Source organism: Danio rerio, chromosome 4, assembly GCF_052040795.2.
Source record: "Danio rerio strain M-AB ecotype USA chromosome 4, GRCz13ab, whole genome shotgun sequence".
NCBI classification, from domain to species: Eukaryota; Metazoa; Chordata; class Actinopteri; order Cypriniformes; family Danionidae; genus Danio; species Danio rerio.
The window spans coordinates 47,812,595-47,836,258 of record NC_141024.2 but is presented as its reverse complement, the minus strand read 5'-3'; the positions used below and the strand labels follow the sequence as shown (position 1 = coordinate 47,836,258).

Below are 23,664 nucleotides of genomic sequence, written 5' to 3'. Positions count from 1 at the left end.
GTGTTTAAAGAGTTTGTCATTCCTCTACTTCAGTGTCTCAGACTCATTCAGAAATGATTATTAAATGCTGGATTAATGCACAAGAGAGTTTGGCGAACACGTTTTACACCATTTCAAATATATATTATATGTGCGGCTGTATAAGTCACATACAGCGCTCAGCATAATGGAGGACAGCCCATTCTGAAAACCAAGACTTTCCTCCATTTCTCAGTCAATATAGGCAGTGTATTCTGCTGCATTTAAACAGAACACATTTATTAAACTGATTTATTTAGGACAATCATATTTTAGTCACCAAACATAATCAGAAATTGAAAGATAATACAATTAAAGTCAGGCTAAATTTTGAGAAAAAAAAAATCCCTTGTTTTGCTTCTCTTGATTTTTCCTCTTTTTTTAATTTTAAATTTAATATTTTTCTATAACATATAAATTTGAGTGTACTAGATTTTGGACCGTTATCATGAGTTATTTGGTTAGATGAGCTCCAGATTTGGCTAACCTATTGTATATGCACAAATATAATACTGTAGAGCTTCCTATTAAACTATGAATGTAAAAGAGAGATTAGTGAGGGGTGTACTTATATATGCTGAGCACTGTATATTGTTCACCCAGAGTGTTTACATGGTCACACAGCAGTAATACAACAAGCATTTAGGCCCCGTTTACACTAGTGCGTTTTAGTTTTAAAACGGCGTTTTAGAATGAAAATGATCCGCGTCCACACTCGCGTTTTACCCAGCGTTTCTGAACAGCTCTCTGTCCACACCAAAACGCTGAAAACGCACATCACGTGACCACACACACACTCTTTGGCAAGCGCTGCAGCCCATCTACCCAAATGAGAGCTCTGCTTGTCGGACTGCTCATCAAGCATCTTCCGCTGGATCTAATCTCACTATATTTATTAAACGTGATATTTCATTCATCTTGTTGTCTTTATCTAACGACATATTTCCTGACTTTGGTCATTGGAATCTATTACTTGTTCTCAGGTAACGTGTTTTGGCTGAGCGGAAAGATAAGTTAATGAATAATGTGCACGTACATTCTGTATATTGACTGATCGCATGCCTTTATTTCCTATAATGTATAAACTTATTGTATGATATACTTTTATAATGGCTATTATCGATTATTAAAACTGATATTCAGCAAAAGAGAGGGGATGTTTCGTATTTTCACTGAAATTGAAAGGAGGCAGTTGTTATTGGCTCCGTTTTGTTATAAATATTCACACAGTGAAGATGACGCTCATAAATGCAGCACGACGCCTCAACATTTCTGCTGTCTGTTTAGTTGTTAATATTAAAATGAAAATAGGCAGTTCCTTAAATCATGTTTACATTTTATTGTTGAGAAAGTGAAACAAGGTAGCCAGGGTGATGTGAATGAAGTTATAAAGTACACTGTTCCCTTTGAAGATTTACCCATGTCCTCGGTATAGTCTGTTTTCCATATCAAACTGAGAAGAAGAGACTGCAGCCTTGATCAAACTTGCGAAGTCTGAACTTACACAGAGAAGATGCGGGACTGAGCTGTTTGTAGGCTACTTAATATTGAGGAAAAGCCCCAATCAGAGAGGCGAATGTCGGCAGCCCCGCCTCCGTTTTCAGATGTCTCCGTTTTCCATCATCCACACTGAGACGGAGCAGCAGCGTTTCGGAATGAAAACGGCCTCTCCAGCATTTTCGAAACGCTCCGTTTTCGGCGCTCGAGAACTCCGGCGTAGTGTGAACGGATGGCATAACCGTAGCAAAACTTATGCGTTTTCAAACTAAAATGCACTAGTGTAAACGGGGCCTTAGTTTGGGCTAGCTTCTGCAGATGGACATTGCTGTACACTGCCCTTGATGGGTGAGTGGGGGAGTGTCTGTTGTCTCTCAGGTGTGAATTATTCATGAGCATTGTCACTCACACATACAGCTGAGATCACCCAAAACAAACTTAACAAAATGTAGATCATTGTAATGTTTTCTCTGAATGAGAGAACAGAATAATTTCATATAATTGTGCAGTAAATATTCTAGTCTACAAGTTTGCTTACTCTAAAGTCTTGTTCAGGCACATTCATTGTGTTTTATGGATCTTATTTCAGCTATTTTTTTTCCTCTAAAACCTACTAACCACACATAATATTTATTTTCTACAAAACACGAGCATGTACATCAATATTTCTCACATATTATTGTAGCTCAGTTTGTGCTAAACACAAATAAAACACATGTTGGCCAGTTCTGTGTAATAAGTAGCTGAAATAAGCACAGATGTCAGGGCATGTCAAAACATCTCAGGGGTCCCAAAATCACCTCAGACCCCTGAGGGTTAACTACAGGTATAGTGTGAGCAGTGTGAAACATAATTACTGATAAACCATAATTCCTGTTATCTTGGTTTAGTGTCACCCAGGGTTAACATGTCCAAGCATGAAGAGCTCTAATATGAAACTGTCTGACTGTAGTTATTGTAGAGTGGAGAATCATTTACCTCAGTGTCTCCAGTTTACAGTTCACAGCTTTCAGTCCATCAGAGAGAAGCTTCACTCCTGAATCCTGCAGGTCATTGTTACTCAGGTCCAGCTCTCCCAGGACACAGTTTGAGGATTGTAGAGCTGAAGACAAACTCTCACAGGACCGAACAGTGAGATTACAGCCCTGTAGCCTGTGTAGAGGACAAACACAATATGTATGTGTAGATCTGGTGTGTTTAATAGTCTGAAGCACATCTGACTGTGATGACTGGTTTAACTTCACTAATTAGTGAGTACATCTGCTGATTTTAGCATTTAATAGTTTTAATGTCTATAAAACACAATTAAATGGCTTCCCTCAGATGTTCCAATAGCACAACTCTACATTAAACTCCTAACACACAAGACAGAATTTTTTTTAATTCACTCTTCATTTTAGATAACAAACTCACAAAAGATCAGAGTTGCCAGATAGAGCTGACTGATTCCAGCCCAAAAGCTAATAAAACCCGCCCAGTCAACACTGCAAAAGATATGAGAATGTTTCATATGACTCACACATGCTTATTCTGAATATATGTGAAAGACACTTGTCAGATGATATTTTAGAGAGCAGGCGTGAGCTTCAGCTGGGTCCTCTGTGTCATTTTCTGTCTGATTCAGGCTCACACTGATACGGCTAACAGCTACTCTGACTGATAGGATTTACACAGCGCAAAAGTGCGTGCTTGTAGAGCCGTGACACTTTTCCTGGTGACGTGAAGCCGATTGACAGATCACAGCACAATACATTAACCAATACATTGACCAATCAGAGCAGACTCAATCATTTCAGAATGAAAAATAAAAACATCAGTGTGATCATTCAACTCTCACCAGAAAGAACTTTTGGGTGCTGTTTCATTTTATAGCTGACTTTAGTGCAATTTTCGTTAATAGACAATGTAATTTACTGGCTATTTCTTATGAGATAGTTCTCCTAAACATTTACTCTCCATTAAGGGTGCTTTCACACTTTGTTCAATTGCCTGGACCGTACCCAAGTTCGATTGTCCCCCCTTGCCACCTCCTCGGTTGGTTTGTGTTCACGCTGTCTTTTTTCCTTCTGAACCAGGTACAATTGCGTTATCAAGCTGCTGTTTTGTTTATTTGTTTTTGTCTGCTTTTACTGAGTCGTTTTGTTTTGTATATATTTAGTAAGCGACTCGCGTCTATCTGCCACAAACATATTATAAACATTCAGAACATCACACAGTGTCTGCGGGAGCTGTTTTTGGAGGAGACAAGCAAACATCACTGTGTATCACTGTGTTTGCCCTGTTTCAGTCACACTTGTCACCAAGATACGAAACACACACACATATACACACACACACATACAAGAAGGAACGTTATGAGAACGATAGTTTGTTGTACAGTTGGTGGATCCGTACCAGAATTCGCATGAACCGTACCTTAGACCCCCTCTTTCAGGCAGACTTGGGTACGGTTCATGGGTGCGCATCAGAGTTCAGAAAACATGTTCACACTAGCTAAATGTACTGTACTGTGACGTCAAACAAACCCAGGTGCAGACCAAAAGTGCTAGTGTGAAAGTGACCTAAAGCAGGTCGCACACCAGAATCGCGCGACATGGCGCGCACATGCCAGTATAAAGTATTACACACCAGACGCGCACATTCCAATAATATTTAACATGAAACTAATCCGATGGCGCTCTGTGGTGCGGCTGAAATATGAACTGCGTCCTGAGTCGTGGCTGGGCGCTGCCGAAAGCCGCCGACTTGCGGCGCCGGTGTGAACCCTGATAGAAACCTATGTTTAGAATTTTAAAAATGCATGACGCTGCGCGACGCCGAGCGGCACTTCTGGTGTGCGACCTGCTAAAATCATTTATATCCAGTAGATTAAGTGGAGTCTGCGCTACTTTTATGATGTGACATGGTTAGACTTTTGATTCTAGAGACACATTGGACTGTACAGAGCCATTTTGACTCGACAGCATGGAGATCTTTAATCATCTAATCACTGAAATTGGCAAGTTGTCTAGAAGTGGCTAAGTCAACTTGGATCAACTTGTTTAACTGAAGAGTATTGGAACAGATATAGATCAGAACTCTTAAACTCAGAACTCAGAAATTAAGTTATAAATGATGAATGTGATCCGTTCTTACAATTAGAAATACAGGCTAAATTTTAGGATCACTTAAAATTGGAGGCAGAATAAATTCAGAGCTAAAAAACTAATTTAAATAAATTCTAATAAATTAAATGCTTTTCAGAAGCACTAGAAAAAGCTTACATGCATTTATTTTTCAACCATGCTTTTAGTTTCCTCATTGGGCTAATAGATGGACTCCTATAGATGAAAGAAAGAAGCACTTTGACTTACAGAGCTCTTTTTGAGGTTTTGATGACTGCTGATAGTCTAATGAGACACTCGTCTGATCTCTGGAATTTCTGAAGCTCAAACTCCTCCAGCTCCTCCTCTGAGGTCAACAACACAAAGACCAGAGCAGACCACTGGGCAGGTGAAAGGTAAGCAGATGACAGACTTCCTCTACTGAGGTGAGACTGAATCTCTTTCAGCAGAGTTTGGTCGTTCAGTTCATTCAGACAATAGAACAGATTGATGGATCTCTCTGGAGACAGATTCCCTTCAAGTTTCTGCTTGATGTAGGCAATTATTTCCTCTTTGCTCTGGTCTCTGTCATCGTGCTGTGTCAACAGGCCTCGTAAGAGTTGTCTATTGGACTGGAGTGACAGACCGAGAAGGAAGCGAAGGTAAAGGTCCAGATGTCCATTCTTACTTTCCAGAGCCTTGTCCACTGCAGCCTTTAGGAAATCAGTCATGCCTTTATTTTTGCTTGTCTGTAAAAACAATCTATGCTTCTTGTCGCTGTCTAGAATGAGATGTTGATAAAGGGCTGCAATGAACTCCTGAATGCTCAAGTGAAGAAAGCAGTACAAGGTACCTAGAATGATTCCCGTCTCCTTCTTCAAGATCTGGGTACACATGCCTGAGTACACCGATGCCTTATCGACGTCAATGCCACAGTCTTTCAGATCGCTCTCATAGAAGATCACATTGTTTCTTTCCAGCTGCTGGAAGGCCAGTTTCCCCAGTGAAAGGATGAGCTTTGGATCCCAGGAGACATCTGCTGTGTTTTCTCCATCATACTTTCTTCTGCTCTGCTGGATCTGAAAGTGGAAAAAGTGTGTGTACATCTGTGTCAGAGTCTTGGGAGATTCCTGCAGTGTTTCAGCATGAGCCCTGTGTTTCAGTTTCAGTATGTTCTGGAGAACAGTGGCTGAGATCCAGCAGAAGACTGGGATGTGGCACATAATAAAGAGACTCTTTGACTGTTTAATGTGATCAATGATTTCTCTGGCCTGATTCTGGTCTGTGAGTCTCTTTCTGAAGTACTCCTCCTTTTGGGCATCATTGAATCCTCGTATCTCTGTCAGCCGGTCGATACAGTCAGCAGGAATCTTACTGGCAGCTGCTGGTCTGCTGGTGATCCAGATGAGAGCAGAAGGAAGCAGATTTCCCTTGATGAGGTTCGTCAGGAGAACATCCAGAGAGACTGCTGAAGATACATCACGACACATCTCATTACCAGCAAAGCTCAGAGGAAGACGACATTCATCCAATCCATCAAGGATGAACAGGACTTTGAATCGTGTGCTTCTTGTAAGGTTCAGTCCTTTAGTCTCTGGGAAAAACTGAGTTATGAGGTCTTTTAAACTTTGTCTTTCTTTCTCCTTTAAGTTCATCTCTCTGAATGGAAGAGGAAATATGAAGCTGATGTCTTGATTTTCTTTTCCTTCAGCCCAATCTAGAACAAACTTTTGCACAGAGACTGATTTCCCGATGCCAGCAACTCCTTTTGTCAGGACAGTTCTGATCTGCTCATCTTGTTCAGGTGCTTCAAACAAATGTTTGCATTCAACCTGTTTCTCTAGTGACTGATGACGTCTGGAAGCAGCTTCAATCTGTCTGATCTCATGTTCAGTGTTGACCTGTTCACTCGCACCCTGAGTGATATAGAGATCTGTGTAGATGTTATTCAGAAGTGTGGAGTCTCCTTGCTGAGCAATTCCTTCAAACACACTTTGATATTTCTTCTTCAGGCTATATTTAAGCTGATTAATGAAGAACAGTTCGTCTAAACACAGGAGCAAAGAAACAGAGAGATTTAGTTTTGACTTTTCCAGATTCATATGTCAGTCTGACAGATAGCCATGAGTCTCTTACCCTGGAGAGTATCAGCAGCTTGATATTGCTTCATCTCTCTCAGGAAGAAGAGTGTGAGATCAAGAGCTGCTTCTGTGATTCTGCAACTGTTCTCATTAAACTCCTTTACAAACTCTTGTCTGTTTTTGTCTTGTAAGATTTTCTTAAAGTTTTCCAGTTCATTCTTCAGAAATCTGATGATTTTGCTCTCAAGATTCTATGATTGAAGAAAAGATCAATATTTAAATAAAACATTCATTAACATACAGTTGTACTTCCACAAACTACTCAATAAAGAAAAAAAAACATTGAGTCTGGCTATCATTGTTTAAACATCTATTAAAAACTGCAGAATAATCGACTCTGGTCTGTTGAATTATTAGAAAATAATACACATTAAATGTGTAACGGCGACTCTATGTGCATCATAGGTGTGAACTATACTCAAATAATTTGATGAACTGCAATTATTCCTCACTTCACCAATACTTTTTAATTCTTGAAATCTTTAATTACATTAAAAATAACAGTTACAAATGAAATGTATTGCAGAAGCATCAGTGATCTTTTTCAATGACGATTTTGTGTGTTATATTTACAATTTAAATATTAATCAAAATGAGTTTTTCCTACCTGGAAGATCCTCTGGAGATTGTCTGTAAAACTCTTGTGTCCACAGTGAGTCTCATCTCCTGAAGCTGGTAACTCACATTCAACACTGTTAACAGATAAAACTACTGTAATAATACATTTAGAGGCAAACAGATACAGCTATATCTAGGAAACACTAAAAATAATAAATGCTCTGTATGCCGCTCATAATAAAAAGACAGTCGAGACTGTGGATGGATTGGTCCCCTGCTGTGTCATGTATTAAATTTTTTCCAATGCTTACCTATATTTATATATATATATACAAAATAGTTGAGTTTTAAACATCTTCAAAACAAGTTTTATTTTACACAAATCATAGAAATAATATTTGAAAAGGCATGACAGTGAGTAAAAGATGACATTAACAATCTATTTTTTTTAATACTGACACTGAATAAGAAACTAAATCTGTCACTAGGTGTCTGTAAATGAATCACCAAAGTCATTGAGTCATTTGATTTATTCACGCAACTGATTCATTCAGGAATGACTCTCTTTACTGGATTGTTGGTTCACAATAATATGCCTGAAACAATCCACGTGTGATCAATAATGTAAAACACTATATACCTTTGGGCAAATGATGGTGTTTTCTCTCTGAGGTTTGGTGGTTTACCCATTGACCGGTCACTCTTGAGAGATACAAAGCTGGACACACGTGATCCTGATCTCACACTGAAGACACAAACACACCAGAGGAATAAACTGCAGGAGAAACTTCACTCTCCTTTAAATGTGTATTAAGACTGACAGAAGAGAAAATCACTGGGAAAAAAAACATTTCACATGACACCAAACTAACACAAAGTAACTCTTAGCTCAAGGTCAGGCTGATCAGGGGCCTGTTTCAGAAAGGAGGTTAAGTGAAAACTCAGAATATTTTAACCCTGAAATAAGAGAAACTCTGGGTTTTCTGTTTCAAAATGGCAGGTTTGTTAAACTCGACAAAGCAGGGTAAGTCAAGCCTGTTTCTGAAAGAGAGGTAACTTTAACTCAGAGTCAGTTACCGTGGTAACTTACTCTGTGAATCTAACCTGGTCCAGAGCAGGTTTTATTCTCTAAACTCAGAGTTTCTGTCGGTCTCCTCCCCTTTTTTAAAGACGAAGCGGTATTTCTCGCCTTAGCCTTACATCTCCACACACCTATTTTAGAGTTCATTTTGAAGAAGTGCATAAAAACGATTGATGGAAACGTTGTGATTCACATAACTTTTGAAAAAAAAAAAACGCATAATAAAACATGTGCATAACTGAGTAGATTAAACTTTTATTTGATCAGAAAAGATGCGCATGAACTATGAAGGAAACACTTAAAAAATTACAGTATGTGCATTAAAAAAAGGTTTGTTAGAGATGATGATGAAAATGTGTGTGAATGGGCAAACCAGCAGGCTGAGCACACTGTAACACATCTTAAATGTTAATTTAGTCATTCTAAAATGCCTTAACTGTTTCAGTATTAGTGTATATTATTAATTACCTCCGAGCATCTGGAGTGTGTCAAGATCTCCGCGTCTCATGGCTTCAAACGCCCCCACGTATTCATTGTGTGTCAGCATTTTCTTCTGAGGCGCAAGTACATTTATTAAATAAAAAATAATTGCCCCAGCTTCTTCTACCACAGTAAATTCTGTTTTACTGTTGATATTGGGCGCAAGTTAATCAGGAAGTGACGATTTTGTTCTCTTTGACTTGTTGGATGAAAACGCTGCTTTATTCACATCTTTTAGGCGTTATTCCAGTTTTGCACAAATTTATGTTATATATTTTGATGTAAACATAGCTATTGCCTACATTTTTGTCACACACAGAATAAAGTCACGTATGAGAATGGCTTGTCCTTTTTTGATAAATAATTAGCTTAACCTTTGACATGTATTAATTGGATTATTATTCTTTCTAAAAAGTATTTTTAGCACTGCTTACCTTCTCAATGTTATATCAACCTCTACCACTTGATCAATAAAAAGTGTCACCGTACCTTGTGTTCTCACTCTCTCCAGTTCTGTGTTACAGATTACCTTCAGTCACCTGCTTTTCAAGTATTCACAGGTCATCAGAGTGATTCGCTCCACCTGTTTCTCATCCCTTTGTTCCTATTTATAGCACGTCATTTCCCTTCATGTTTGCCAGTCTGTTGTTGTTGGTTTGTGTGTATAACGGTCTGTTACTCACCCCATATTTGTGTCCAGGGCTGCCAGTGAAGGAGTCTCCCGTTGTTTCTAGACTGTTTTCCACGTCACTCCCCCGGCACTCACCCGATTGGGTTTTTTTTTTGTTCCTTTGCAAAGAATCTCTCCTTAATAAACACTTTGTGTTCTGCACTTGAGTTCACTCCTTCTTCTACCCGTGACAGGAACAGACTGACCAAAGCATGGACTCAGCAGAGGATGTCGACATTCGCCGAGCGCTCGCCCAACAGGGCGCATTACTGGGTCGACAACAAGAGGAAATCGCTGCCTCCCACCAAGCTTTTGCGGAGGTGTCCCAACAGCTAGTCGCGCTCGCCGGGCGCCTCGATCAGCTACACCTCGCTCTCCCGAACCCTCCAGCAGCTTTCCCGGATCCCCCGGCGAACCCCACGCCGGAAGAGAGGACAACTACTCCACGACAGGCTGAACCCCGGCTTAATCCACCCGCCGCTTACTCTGGTGAGCCCGATTCCTTTCGATTGTTTCTTTCCCAGTGCTCCCTCACATTCTCGCTCCAGCCATCTTGTTTTCCCACAGAGACTTCCAAGGTGGCTTTCACGATAACTCTCCTGATCGGCCGGGCCAGAGAATGGCGAACGGCTATGTGGGACAACAAAGATGCATGCTGTAATTCCTTCAAGGCCTTCTCTGAAGAACTGAAGAAGGTATTCGACCGCTCCCCGCTGCAGACAGAAGCGGCGAGGGCACTAACGGCGCTTCAACAAGTGGAGTATTCGGTGGCGGATTACTCCATCGTGTTCCGTACCCTGGCAGCGAGCAGCGGTTGGAATGCCAAAGCCCATTGGGACCACTTTCTTCACAGCCTGGCAGAGTATATCAAGGACTAGATCTTCTCGCTCGAGCTGCCATCCACTCTCGACGGACTCGTTGATCTCGCCATCCGGGTCGACAACCGAATCACTCTCAGAGCGCATCATCGCAGAGGCGGAGTCGAAGAGTTTTCTCCCAGGAACACGTGTTGCTTGATGTGGTCATGCCACAGCAGTCGGGGTTCTCGGAGGAGGAGCCGATGCAGATCGGAAGAGCCCGCTTGTCGGCGACGAAGCGTCGCTTACGCATTTTCAACCGTCTCTGCCTCTACTGCGGGGAGGCGGGGCATCAGGTGGCCTCTTGCCCTATCAGTGAGCAGCGTAAGCCAGCTAAAGGCAGTTTGACGGTGAGCGCCACGAATTTACGTGCACTGTCTGGGGGCCGGGCGTCTCTCCAAGCCTGGATAAATGTTAAGGGTTCCATTAAACAGGTGTCTGCTTTAATCGATTCAGGAGCTGAAGGGTACTTTATGGACTTAGACTTATCCAAGCGGCTGGGTGTTTCTATGATCGTCCTGGATAACCCCATTTCAGCCAAAACACTTTGTGGCTCTCACCTGGCTGATATCACCCACTGCACCATTCCTCTCACTCTTACACTTTCAGGCAATCACGTGAAGCAGTTACAGTTTCTCCTCATTCACTCTCCCACTGCTCCCCTTGTTTTGGGTCACACATGGCTAGTTAAGCACAATCCACAGATTGATTGGACTCTTAGCTCCGTATCCTCTTGGAGTTCCTATTGTTTGTCTCATTGTCTTGGCTCTGCTTGTTCTCCCCTTTCTTTTCTTTCTATGTTGCAGGAGGAAGTGAACCTAACTGGCGTACCTGTCATTTACCATGATCTGACAGCTGTGTTCAGTAAGTCCCGGGCTTCATCTCTCCCTCTGCACCTCCCGTACGACTGTGCTATTGATCTGTTACCTGGCACTTCTCCACCTAGGGGGCGTTTATACTCTCTGTCTAAACCTGGGAGGGAGGCCATGGAGAAGTACATCCATGATTCTCTAGCAGCAGGTATTATACGTCCTTCTTCCTCTCCAGCTGGGGCGGGGTTTTTTTTTTTTGTGGAGAAGAAGGATGGTCCCTTGCGTCCCTGCATAGATTATCGGGGGCTGAATGACATCACTGTAAAGAATTGTTATCCTTTGCCACTGATGTCATCGGCCTTCGAACTCCTGCAGGGAGCAACCATCTTCACAAAATTAGACCTCCGCAATGCCTACCACCTAGTTCGGATTAGGCAGGGGGACGAATGGAAGACCGCCTTTAACACCCCTACTGGTCATTTTGAATATCTCGTTATGCCCTTTGGGCTCTCCAATTCACCGGCGGTTTTCCAAGCACTCGTCAATGACATGCTCAGGGACATGGTAAATCGTTTTGCGTTCGCTTACCTTGATGATATTCTGATTTTTTCCCAGAATGAACGGGAACATGTCCAGCACTTCAGGCGGGTGCTTCAGCGGCTGCTGGAGAATCGTCTCTTCGCCAAGGTGGAGAAGTGTGACTTGCATACACAGTCGGTTTCGTTCCTGGGGTTTGTTTTGTCCCCCGAGGGAGTGCGAATGGATCCTTCCAAAGTGAAAGCAGTTGCGGATTGGCCCACCCCAGACAGTCGCAAGGCGGTCCAGCGATTTCTGGGGTTTGCCAATTTTTACAGGCGGTTCATTCGCAATTTTAGTCAGGTTGCTCTACCTCTGACTAATCTTACCTCCATTCACAAGCGATTTGAGTGGTCACCCTAGGATCAGACAGCCTTTTCTGAATTAAAGAGACGTTTCATTTCTGCGCCTATTTTAAGTAATCCAGACCCGTCTCGTCAGTTTGTGGTGGAGGTAGATGCGTCAGAAGTAGGTGTGGGAGCTATTTTATCCCAACGGTCGTCGTGGGACGGCAGAATACACCCCTGCGCTTTCTTTTCCCATCGATTAACACCTTCGGAACGAAATTACGACATCGGAAACAGGGAGTTACTGGCTGTCAGGTTGGCATTGGGTGAGTGGCGTCACTGGCTAGAAGGATCGGGGGTTCCTTTTGTGGTCTGGACCGACCATAAAAATCTAGAATACATTAGATCAGCCAAACGTCTCAATTCTCGTCAGGCTCGTTGGGCACTATTCTTTGGCCGGTTTGATTTTCATATTTCTTATCGCCCGGGGTCTAAGAATGGAAAAGCCGACGCCCTATCACGTCTATGTGAGGGCGAGGCCAGACCCACCCTTCCAGTTGCTGTCCTGCCACCTGAACGTGTGGTTGCAGGGGTAACTTGGGGGGTAGAGTCTGTGGTCCGTAAGGCTCTTCGTACGATCGCCACGCCCACCAAATGTCCCAGCAATCTGCTATACGTGCCTGAGTCGTCCGGAGCAAGGTTTTACAGTGGGGTCACTCGTCGAAGCTAACCTGCCACCCAGGAGCAGATCCCACCACGGGGTTAATTAAGCAACGGTTCTGGTGGCCATCGATGGCGCGGGACACTCGTCGGTTTGTATTGGCTTGTCCGTTCTGTGCAGTAGCTAAAGGCTCGAATCGACCCCCAGCAGGGCTTCTCCGGCCACTGCCCGTCCCTTCGCGACCCTGGTCACACATAGCGATGGACTTTGTCACTGGGTTACCCCCATCCAGTGGCAACTCAGTAGTCCTCACTGTGGTGGACAGATTCTCGAAGGCGGCACACTTTATACCCCTCCCCAAATTACCTTCAGCGAGGGAGACAGCAGCCATTGTCTTGGACCACGTCTTCCATATTCATGGCCCTCCCGGTTGACGTGGTTTCAGACAGAGGTCCCCAATTTGTGTCAAAATTTTGGGCAGAATTCTGCCGACAGCTGGGGGCGACTGCTAGCCTTTCTTCAGGGTACCACCCACAGACTAAGGGCCAGGCCGAGCGAGCTAATCAGGAACTGGAGAGGGTCCTGCGTTGTGTTGCGTCCGAGGAACCGTCGTCTTGGTCTTCCAGATTAACCATGGTCGAATATGCGCATAACTCCCTCCCGGTCTCGTCTACAGGTTTGTCTCTCTTCCAGTGCTGCTTAGGCTACCAACCCCCTCTATTCCCTTCTCAAAAACCAGATGCCATTGTTCCCTCTGCCCAGGCATTCATTCAGAGATGTCTCCAAACATGGAGGCTTGTCAGGAAAGCCCTTATCCGGACTGGCGACAGAAACAAGGCATCTGCGGATCGCCACCGTTCCGTACCCCCTCTTTACGTGTGTGGTCAGAAAGTCTGGTTGTCCTTTAAGAATATTCCTCTCAGACTTCCCTCACGTAAATTGGGACCTAAATCCATTGGACCTTTCACCATCGTCAAGGTCCTCAGCCCAGTGTCAGTTCGACTCAAATTAAGCCCTTAGTTTAAAAACATTCACCCGGTTTTCCATGTGTCTATAATTAAACCCGTTTTTTGCTCCCCCCTACAGCCTTTAACCTCTGCTCCTCCACCTCCCAGACTAGTTGAGGGTGCACTTACGTACACAGTGCGCCGGCTGCTGGACGTGAGGAGGAGGGACAGAGGGTATCAATATCTGGTAGACTGGAAGGAGTATGGCCCGGAGGAGAGGTGTTGGATCCCAGCTCGGGACATTATGGACCGCTCTCTCATTTATCAGTTTCATCAGACCCATGGTGAGTCTTCAGGGAACGCCAGGGGGCGTTCTTGAGGGAGAGGGTACTGTCACCGTACCTTGTGTTCTCACTCTCTCCAGTTCTATGTTACAGATTACCTTCAGTCACCTGCTTTTCGAGTATTCACAGGTCATCGGAGTGATTCGCTCCACCTGTTTCTCATTTCTTTGTTCCTATTTATAGCACGTCATTTCCCTTCATGTTTGTCAGCCTGTTGTCGTTGGTGTGTGTGTATAATGGTCTGTTACTCACCCCATATTTGTGTCCAGGGCTGCCAGTGAACGAGTCTCCCGTTGTTTCTGGACTGTTTTCCACGGCACTCACCCAATTGTTTTTTTTTTGTTCCTTTGCAAAGACCTTCTCCTTAATAAACACTTTGTGTTCTGCACTTGAGTTCACTCCTTCTTCTACCCGTGACAAAAAAGGCAGACACACAAGTGCACTGTTAAATCTATTAAAACTGATAAACGTGTATAAAAGTTTATTATACTTAAATATTTAAATAGCCTACTTTAAATTAAAAATTATGCATAACTTGCAGCTGCTTTCTCACACTAACTGTCTGTTTCACTGATGGCTTCTTTTTAAATATATACGCTCATATTTGCTATAACTTTGCATGATCACATCAAGTTCAGCTGGAGAGAGAAATGGTGATCTCTTTTTTTAAGATGTTGCCAAGGTCACTCGTAATATCTGCGCTCCATTGATAATGCCTTTTTATAGTCACGGTGTGCGCGCTTAACTCTGAGTTAGTCTACTCAAAGTTGATTGACCTAACTCAGATCTGCTATTCTGAAACCGAAAAGTCTGAGTTTTTAATCTCTCTGTAAATCAACTCAGAGTTCAAGTTTAAACTCCGAGTTGTTTGAACCTCCTTTCTGAAACAGGCCCCAGGTCTGTTAGACAGATTAGACTTACAGTGCGTACGGAGAGTATTTAGACCCACTCTTTGTTATATTGCAGCCATTTGTTAAAATCATTTAAGTTCATTGTTTCCTCAATGTCCACACAGCAGCCCATACTGACAGAACAACATTGAACTGTAGACGTTTTTGCAGATTTATTAATAAAGAAAAGCTGAAATATCACATGGTTCAGAGCCTTTGCTGTGAACTCTGGTGCTGTCCATGTCTTCTGATCATCCTTGAGATGGTTCTTCACCTTCAGTTGAGTCCAGCTGTGTTTGATTACACTGATTGGACTTGATTAAAGTCACACACCCATATAACCGCTTACAACTCACAATGCATCTCAGAGTCAATGAGAATTATGAGGTCAAAGGAACTGCCTGAAGAGCTCAGAGACACAATTGTGGCAAGGCACTGATCTAGCAAAGGTTACAAAAACATTTCTGCTGCACTGAAGGTTCCTCAGAGCATAGTTGCCACAAAATCCTTAAATGGAAGATTTTTGGATGATCAGAACATTTTCTAGAACTGGCCAAACTGAGCTGTCGGGGAAGAAAATCCTTGGTGAGAGAGGTAAAGAACAATCCAAAGATCACTGTGGCTGAGCTCCACACAGCAAATTTTAGATAGTAGATTTAACTACTTTAGAGTTAGAATTAACACTCCCTCAGAGTTTATATGGGAACCACTATAAGTGTTAAAAATAACACTTTTTAAAGTGTTAACATTGTCAACACCAAGAGAGTGTTAATTAACAGACTCTTATTGTGTAAAATATCTGTTAAATTTCCGAAAAAATACCAGCAGCTGTGGAGTCAGCATCTTTCTGTGAAAAACATGGAAGTTTTATAGAACTGTATAAATTTACAAAAAATAACCTGATTTCATGAACTAATACAATGTTCAGTGTATAAAATCATAGCTTAGTAGAAAAAAATGGAAAGTCTTTAGATGCAATAATGTTTTCATGTGTGATTGCTAGTAGCAAACAGATTTTGACTGCATTAGTAACTACACAGTTACCTTTAAAGAAAAGAAGATGCAGCATAACATCAAATATTCTCAGTTCATCTTGGACTTGAACAGAGACGCTATTATCCTCCACAATGGTGACACAAAAACTGTTAAGCTGTTTTTCATTTTTTTTTTTTCATTTTTAGATTTTACGGAAAAATACCAGCAGCTGTGGTTGCCAGTAATCTGCTGTTTTTAACATTCATAAATTCAGTTTACAGAATATTTCTGTTAAAAGCACATTCAACAGTCTGTATTTTTTATCGATCTCACACTGCAAATTTTAGATTTGGTAGATTTAACTACCTTAGAGTTAAAATTAACACTCCCTCAGTGTTTATATGGGAACCACTATAAGTGTTAAAATAACACTTTTGAAAGTGTTAACATTTTTAACACCCAGAGTGTTAATTAGAAAACTCTTATTATGTAAAATATCTGTTAAATGTATGTCAAAATACTGGCAGCAGTGGTTGCCAGTAATCTGCTGTTTTCAACATTTTACATTCGTAAATTCAGTTTCCAGAATATTTCTGTTAAAAACAAATCCCATAGTCTGTATTTTTCATTCGAACACACTTAAGCCTTAAATTCCAGAGCAAAATCCTAACTAGTGTCCTCACTACAGAGGGCTGAACACTCAGACAGTGGTGAAGTTAATGAGACAATTAAGTGTGTAATTAAAGGAGGATTGAGAATTATTGATGAACAACTGTTAACAAGCAGAATCACTGAAGGACAGAAAAACACAAGCCAAAACCAAAGATGAAATCAACTGAGAATAAAACTCTAAATAAAATAATAATCAATAAAAATAAAACAAATTACACAATAAAAAATGTTATTTTTCAACATCTTTAAAAAAACTCATCACATTAAACAACTTATCATGGAGCTTCACCTATTACTGACCTTTGACTATTTCTGTCATGTGAACAAAAGCTCTTAATGAAATTTATTTTGTTCATTTGAAGTCACCATGACGGAGGACAGAGTCTACTTTAGTCAGGCTCTTCAACTTCTTACTATAAATGTCTGTGATTTTGGCTGTTGTAGTTAGTGTTAATTACACTATTTATACATATAGCATGGAAAGTCTGAAGAAAATTAAAGTGTCAGTCTGAAGAGATTATTTATGATATCATAGCCATCCTTTCCTGCTAGTTTTCTAATTCAGTATCATATTAGATATGTGTGAGAAATAAATAATATACATAAATGAAACCACTGAAGCTCCAATAATATAAAATAAAAACAATATTTACAATAAGAATGTTTGATTTATTGCAGAACTTAAAAACACACAGACATCAACTATTAGTCTTTGAATCTCAATGATGGTGACAAACAAAAAATAAAAATCAAGTAAAAAAACACTACAAAATAAAGGAAAAGAAAGAGATTGTAAGAACATAAAGCTGCATAATTTATTCATGCTGAAATGCATGCTGGGAGCTTTGTACTATGCTGGCACCCAGCATGCATTGCGGCATGAACTATGCAGCTTTTTTTTTTTTAGCAACCACGGTTGAGGTTCATATCCTGATTCTTGATGCCTGTGTGTCATATAAGCAAGCTGGAGCTTGAATGTTTAGTGCATGACACTTTAATTATTAATTGCATCCTAATTGTTAGTTGGGTTTTCTATGAAGAGCAGCAGACTGCCAGTAGTATTGTCCTATGCAGCTTTAATACAACTATATTTGCATATCTTTATGAATCAACTTAATAAACACCTGAAATTAAATCTATAACAATTAAGCATAAACAGTATAGTTTCTCTTGACCTTTCTTGCTATAACTGATGAGTTTTAGAAACACAGCTATAGTAGTCAGAGTAACAGGCTGTAAGAGTACAGCTTCAAGAACTCAAATAAGCAGCCTCTGATCTCTATGATGGTGAGGTCAAATGAAATATTTTTAATAAAAAAATCTAAACCTCTGTTCATTGTCAAATATTCTTACAGAAATGAAGTCAAACTGTAATCAGTGAAGCTGCTTATTCTATTATTTAGTGGAGTTGTTGAATCCTCTGTTTTAATTCAGTTGGTTTGGTGTGAGGCTGTGTCTGTAGATTTATTTCTTCCTTCAATTTCTTATTCCTTCAGTGATTGTGCTTGTTAACAGCAGGTGTCTGAATTCACTTATTTGTGGTCATTCCCTCTGTCTAGTGGACTAAACTAATTGACTAATTTAAGGGCCAGGTGAATGAGGGTGTGGTGAGATTTCAGACACTCTGATTAGTTTCTCAAATACAAGGGTTTTCTACAAAGGTAGATACATGTTACTCTGTATGACAAGGAGGCAAATAAGCTTCTAACGTCGAGAGGGTTATTTTACCTTTATCTAACTCTAGAATTTTAACACTTTACTCTGAATTACCACAACACTTGAAATTTAACACCAATGAATTTGCTGTGCAGAGATGCAGTCAGGAGATGGAAGAAAGTTGTAAAAAGTCAACCATCACTGCAGCCCTCCACCAGTCAGGGCTTTATGGCCCAACAGAAGTCTATCCTCTGTCCTCTATCCTCTAAAAAAAAAAAAACACCCGAAAGACTTTACAATGCTGAGAAATAAGATTATCTGGTCTGAATATAAGCTAGAACTTTTTGACCTTAATTCTAAGTGTTATGAATGAAGAAAACCGGGTACTGCTCATCACCTGTCCAATCCAGTGCCAACAGTGAAGCATGGTGGTGGCAGCATCCTGCTGTGGGCATTTGTCAGCAGCAGACACAGGACGACTGGTTGCAATCGAGGGAAAAATGGATCCGGCCAAGTAAAGGCATACCCTGGACAAAAACCTTCTCCACAGTGCTTAGGACTTCAAACTGGGTCGAAGGTTTACCTTCCAACAAGACAATGACCCTAAGCACACAGCTAAAATAACAAAGGAGTGGCTTTACAACAACTGTGACTGTTCTTGAACGGTCCAGCCTAAGCCCTAACTTAAACTCAATTGAGCATTTCTTGAGACACCTAAAATATCTGTCCACCAACATTTATCATCCAACCTGACAGAACTGCAGAGGATCCCCAAATCCAGGTGTGAAAAACTTGTTGTATCTTTCCTAAAAAAAAGACTCCTGGCTGTATTAGATCATAAGGGCGCTTCTGCTACACACTGAGCAAAGGGTCTGAATACTGTGCACCATGTGATATTTCATTAATTCATTAATTTCATCTCAGTCCTTTTATACATCAGGGGTCGCCACAGTGGAATGAACTGCCAACTTATACAGCATATGTTTTACACAGCGAATGCCCTTCCAGCTGCAACCCTTCACTGGAAAAACACCCATACACTCACACTCATACCATGTGATATTATAACATAATGTAAACAATTCTGTGTTTTCCTGTCAATATGGGGTGTCGTGTGTACATTACTGAGGAAAAATAACTTAAATGACAGACTAGAATATCTAAACATTTTCATAAACATAAAGCAGAGTCTTCATCCATAGAGTCAGAGAGAAGAAAATTGTCACTTTCTCCTTACCTGGCACTACATATCAGCCAGAGAAATGCAGTTTTGTGAAGCCACTGTAGGCCTTTTATCTTCTATATTAAAAGAGTTGCGCCGAAACACAATGAACGCTCGATGGCTTTGTCCATAAATGTCATCCCATCATGACAGTTTTTATCATCACATGATCTGTTATAACTAAATCACATGTTTTTATTGATGCACAAGCTGGACATTATAGTAAAATCATAGTTTATGTATATAATCCGATATGCCCATCATGTTTTATTCATTCATTCATTTTCTTTTCAGCTTAAGTCCCTTTTCAGCTTAGTCCCTTTATGTAGGGTCGCCACAGTGGAATAAACCGCCTACTTATCCAGCATTCGTTTTACGCAGCAGATGCCCTTCCAGCTGCAACCCATTACTGGGAAACATCCAAACACATGCATTTACCCTCATACCACATGTATTTAGACTCTGGAGGAAACCGGAGCACCTGGAAGAAACCCACGCCAACACGGGGAGATCATGCAAACTCCACACAGAAATGCCAACTGACCCAACCGAGGCTCGAACCAGCAACCTTCTTGCTGTGAGGCGACAGCACTACCTACTGTGCCACCGTTTCACCATCATGTGTTATAATCGGATAAAAAGTGTGTCCTACTCAGCTGTTCGCATACATTTTGTATAAATCATGTACATCTCGTACCTTCAAAATGAATGATATATTTATCTTGGTGTTTCCAATAAGTATTTTTATTTAAATATTCCAAATTGTGCAAGAAAATATGTGGATGGAAACATTGCTTGTGTAAAACACGTTTGGCTGTAAAACGTATGAAAGCTGCTGATTACAGAACTCTAAATTGAAGTTGAAATGGCTTAATTGTCTGGATTAAGACATTCTGCCAAACATTTCACATAATGCAAGTACATCATTCAGCAAATATATAACACTGTCCTAGTGGTTTCTGGAAAATCTTACAGTACCGTTATATCTGTTTTATTGTATTTATGCTATTGTTTATGATCAATTTTTTAGGCATCTGTTTTATTAAAGATCATTCAATGTCTAAATAATGTATTAGAACTTAATATTTAAACATTGAATAAAAAGTGTATACACAGACGCATATTTCTGAACGATAAAATTTCATGATGAATCTTCATGTGAGACCAATATTGTAAAATACAAAATACCTTTGGGCAGATGATGGGGTTTCCTCACTGAGGTCTGGTGGATAATCCATTGACAGGTCACTTTTCATAGACACAGAGCTGGACACACATGATCCTGATCTCACACTGAACACACAAACACACCAGAGGAATAAACTGCAGGACATGCACATTTAAATAATTTCTAGTTGATCTTCATTTAATCTCCGTTTATAAGCACAAGCTGAAACTGTTCTGCAGTCAGTTTTAACTCTGATGTTGAACAGGACTTTAAACCTGACACATGACACATTTTCAGCTCTTGTAAATATATGACACCAGATCGAGCTGTCTGTAATCTAGAATGATCTAAACACATTTCCTAAAGCTGTAAACTAAAGATTTGTTCATCATTTGATCAGGCAATAGCAACACAAATAAGTGCATTGTTGTTGGTCTTTGTTCTTCAGAGAAAAGTGTTGAAATAATGGTGTAAAAACAGAGTCAATACCTGTGTTTCTCTAAGAGAGAGTCCTTTACTCGCCCCTCTGCCATACTGCAGCTACAACACCAATGCAGACATTAGCAGACCTTTCAGGAAACAATCATATATATATATATATATATATATATATATATATATATATATATATATATATAAATTAATTTCTCTGGGAAACATCCACACATACACACACACACACACTCGTACACTACGGACAACTTAGCCTACCCAATTCACCTGTACCGCATGTCTTTGGACTGTGGGGGAAACCGGAGCACCCGGAGGAAACCCACGCGAAGGCAGGGAGAACATGCAAACTCCACATAGAAACGCCAACTGAGCTGAGGATCGGACCAGCGACCCAGCGACCTTCTTGCTGTGAGGCGAACGTGCTACCCACTGTATGTATATATATATATATATATATATATATATATATATATATATATATATATATATATATATATATATACACAGTTGAAGTCAGAATTATTAGCCCCCCCTTTGATTTTTTATTCTTTTTTAACAGAGCAAAGAAATTTTCACAGTATGTCTGATATTTTTTTTTCTTCTGGAGAAAGTCGTATTTGTTTTATTTTGGCTAGAATAATCAGTTTTAATTTTTTTAAAAGACATTTTAAGGACAAAATTATTAGCCCCTTTATGCTTTTTTTTTTCCTGATAGTCTACAGAACAAACCATTGATATACTATAACTTGCCTAATTACCCTAACCTGCCTAGTTAACCTAAGTAACCTAGTTAAGCCTTTAAATGTCACTTTAAGCTGTATAAAAGTGTCTTGAAAAATATCAAGTAAAATATTATTTACTGTCATCATGGCAAAGATAAAATAAATCAGTTATTATAAATGAGTTATTAAAACTATTATGATTAGAAATGTGCTGAAAAAAAATCTCTGTTAAACATAAATTAGGGAAAAAATAAACAGGTTGGCTAATAATTCTGACTTCAACTATATATATATATATATATATATATATATATATATATATATATATATAGTTCTTAATATGAATGCAGTTGGTTTAAACCTTGATCTGACATCCCAGGTACTTCACATTTGATTTGAGATAAATGCATGTTATATAGAGTTTATCAAGATAAGTTCAGGTTTATTAAAAGGAGTATTAAAATGTCTATCTACTAAAGAGGCTATTTGGTTAGTTAATGAGTTACTCTGATGGTTAAAGGTTAAATGCAGTGTTGTTTAAGGATCGTCAGCTTTTTGTTTTTTCAGCAGCTTTAACTTTACTTTTGATTTCGTGACTCGGAATGTTTAGAGTTATATTTAATGTTGAATTATGGGACATTATTGAGTCAGTCTGATATAGTAGAGAACACTTTAAAGGGATTAATAAATAAAAACTTTTAGCTTTTAGACACAGGGTTTAAATGAAAAATGTTTTAACATAATGTTTAATCAGTGTTTAAGGATTTGATCATCAGGATCAGACATTTAAATCACACTCACACATATAAAACCCCTTCGTCATCTCCACAAATCAGCGTAATGTAGAAGTGTTAAACTCACATGCAGAAGTACAGATGCTCTTGTGCAGCAGGAACACAATCTGAGCTCTTTCACTTCACTAAAACACACCTGTGTGATCTACAGGTATATCCTGAAATATTATTGGCTCCACCGAGTGACACTACATGAATATTCATGAGACTCTCCAGACTGTAGGTGTGTTCTGAAGTCAACACATAAACCACTGGAGCTGAATATATCTGTGCAGTTTCTCTAAGCACAAGTGTGTTGAAGGAAGATTTAGAGAAGGTATTTGAGATTAAATCTGAGAGGTCTCTGAAGAATATTTAGAAAAATGTTAAACCTATAAACAAGATTAGAGATTTATATATAAATGAGTACACCTCAAGCAGATCTCTCTGCTATATTATTATTATTATTTTCTATAGGATGCTGTTCATTAATATTCAATAAGTGTGTTTATACAATAGATTAGTCAGTACCAAAGGCAAAACTGGAACTAATAAACAAAATAACTGAAGATCACAACGAAGATAAACAGCACACACTAAAGAGTAATGTTTTAACAGAGGAAAAATTAAGAAAACCATTAAACAGTATTACATTTAGTTGTAGTTGTAGTTATGTTGTAGTTTTTTGTCATTTATATATTGTTTGCAACATATAATTTGAATTTACAAGTATTATCTGTCCATTTCTGAAGGTGTTTCAAACTCTTATTTTAATCATTATACTTGTTTGTCTATACTAGCTATTAGAAATAGATTATATATATATATATATTACGGCGAGGCAGTGGCGCAGTAGGTAGAGCTGTTGCCTCACAGCAAGAAGGTCGCTAGTTTGAACCTCGGCTCAGTTGGCATTTCTGTGTGGAGTTTGCATATTCTCCCTGACTTTGCGTGGGTTTTCTCTGAGTGCTCTGGTTTTCCCGACAGTTCAAAGACATGCAGTACAGGTGAATTGGGTAGGCTAAATTGTCCGTAGTGTATGAGTGTGTGTGTGGATGTTTCCCAGAGATGAGTTGCATCTGGAAAGGGCATACGCTGTGTAAAAACTAGCTGGATAAGTT

The 23,664-nt window shown here is 40.0% G+C and overlaps 3 protein-coding genes across 3 annotated transcripts in view; 1 reads left to right on the top strand and 2 right to left on the bottom strand.

Annotated features, from left to right (window-relative positions):
• Positions 1–22,732, bottom strand: part of LOC137491454 (NACHT, LRR and PYD domains-containing protein 3) — a 29,559-nt gene extending 6,827 nt beyond the window's left edge. Inside the window, 8 exon segments of the mRNA XM_088650202.1 lie at positions 2,494–2,667; positions 4,869–6,645; positions 6,735–6,930; positions 7,347–7,431; positions 7,938–8,042; positions 20,616–20,720; positions 21,085–21,164; positions 22,632–22,732. Coding sequence (XP_088506328.1) covers positions 2,494–2,667; positions 4,869–6,645; positions 6,735–6,930; positions 7,347–7,431; positions 7,938–8,042; positions 20,616–20,720; positions 21,085–21,128 — 2,486 coding nt within the window. The 5' untranslated portion in view covers positions 21,129–21,164; positions 22,632–22,732.
• Positions 1–23,664, bottom strand: part of LOC137491165 (uncharacterized) — a 514,718-nt gene that overhangs the window by 39,195 nt on the left and 451,859 nt on the right. The gene's annotated exons all lie outside the window — the stretch shown is intronic.
• LOC141381647 (uncharacterized) overlaps positions 1–23,664 on the top strand; it is a 751,802-nt gene that overhangs the window by 609,460 nt on the left and 118,678 nt on the right. The window lies entirely within an intron of this gene.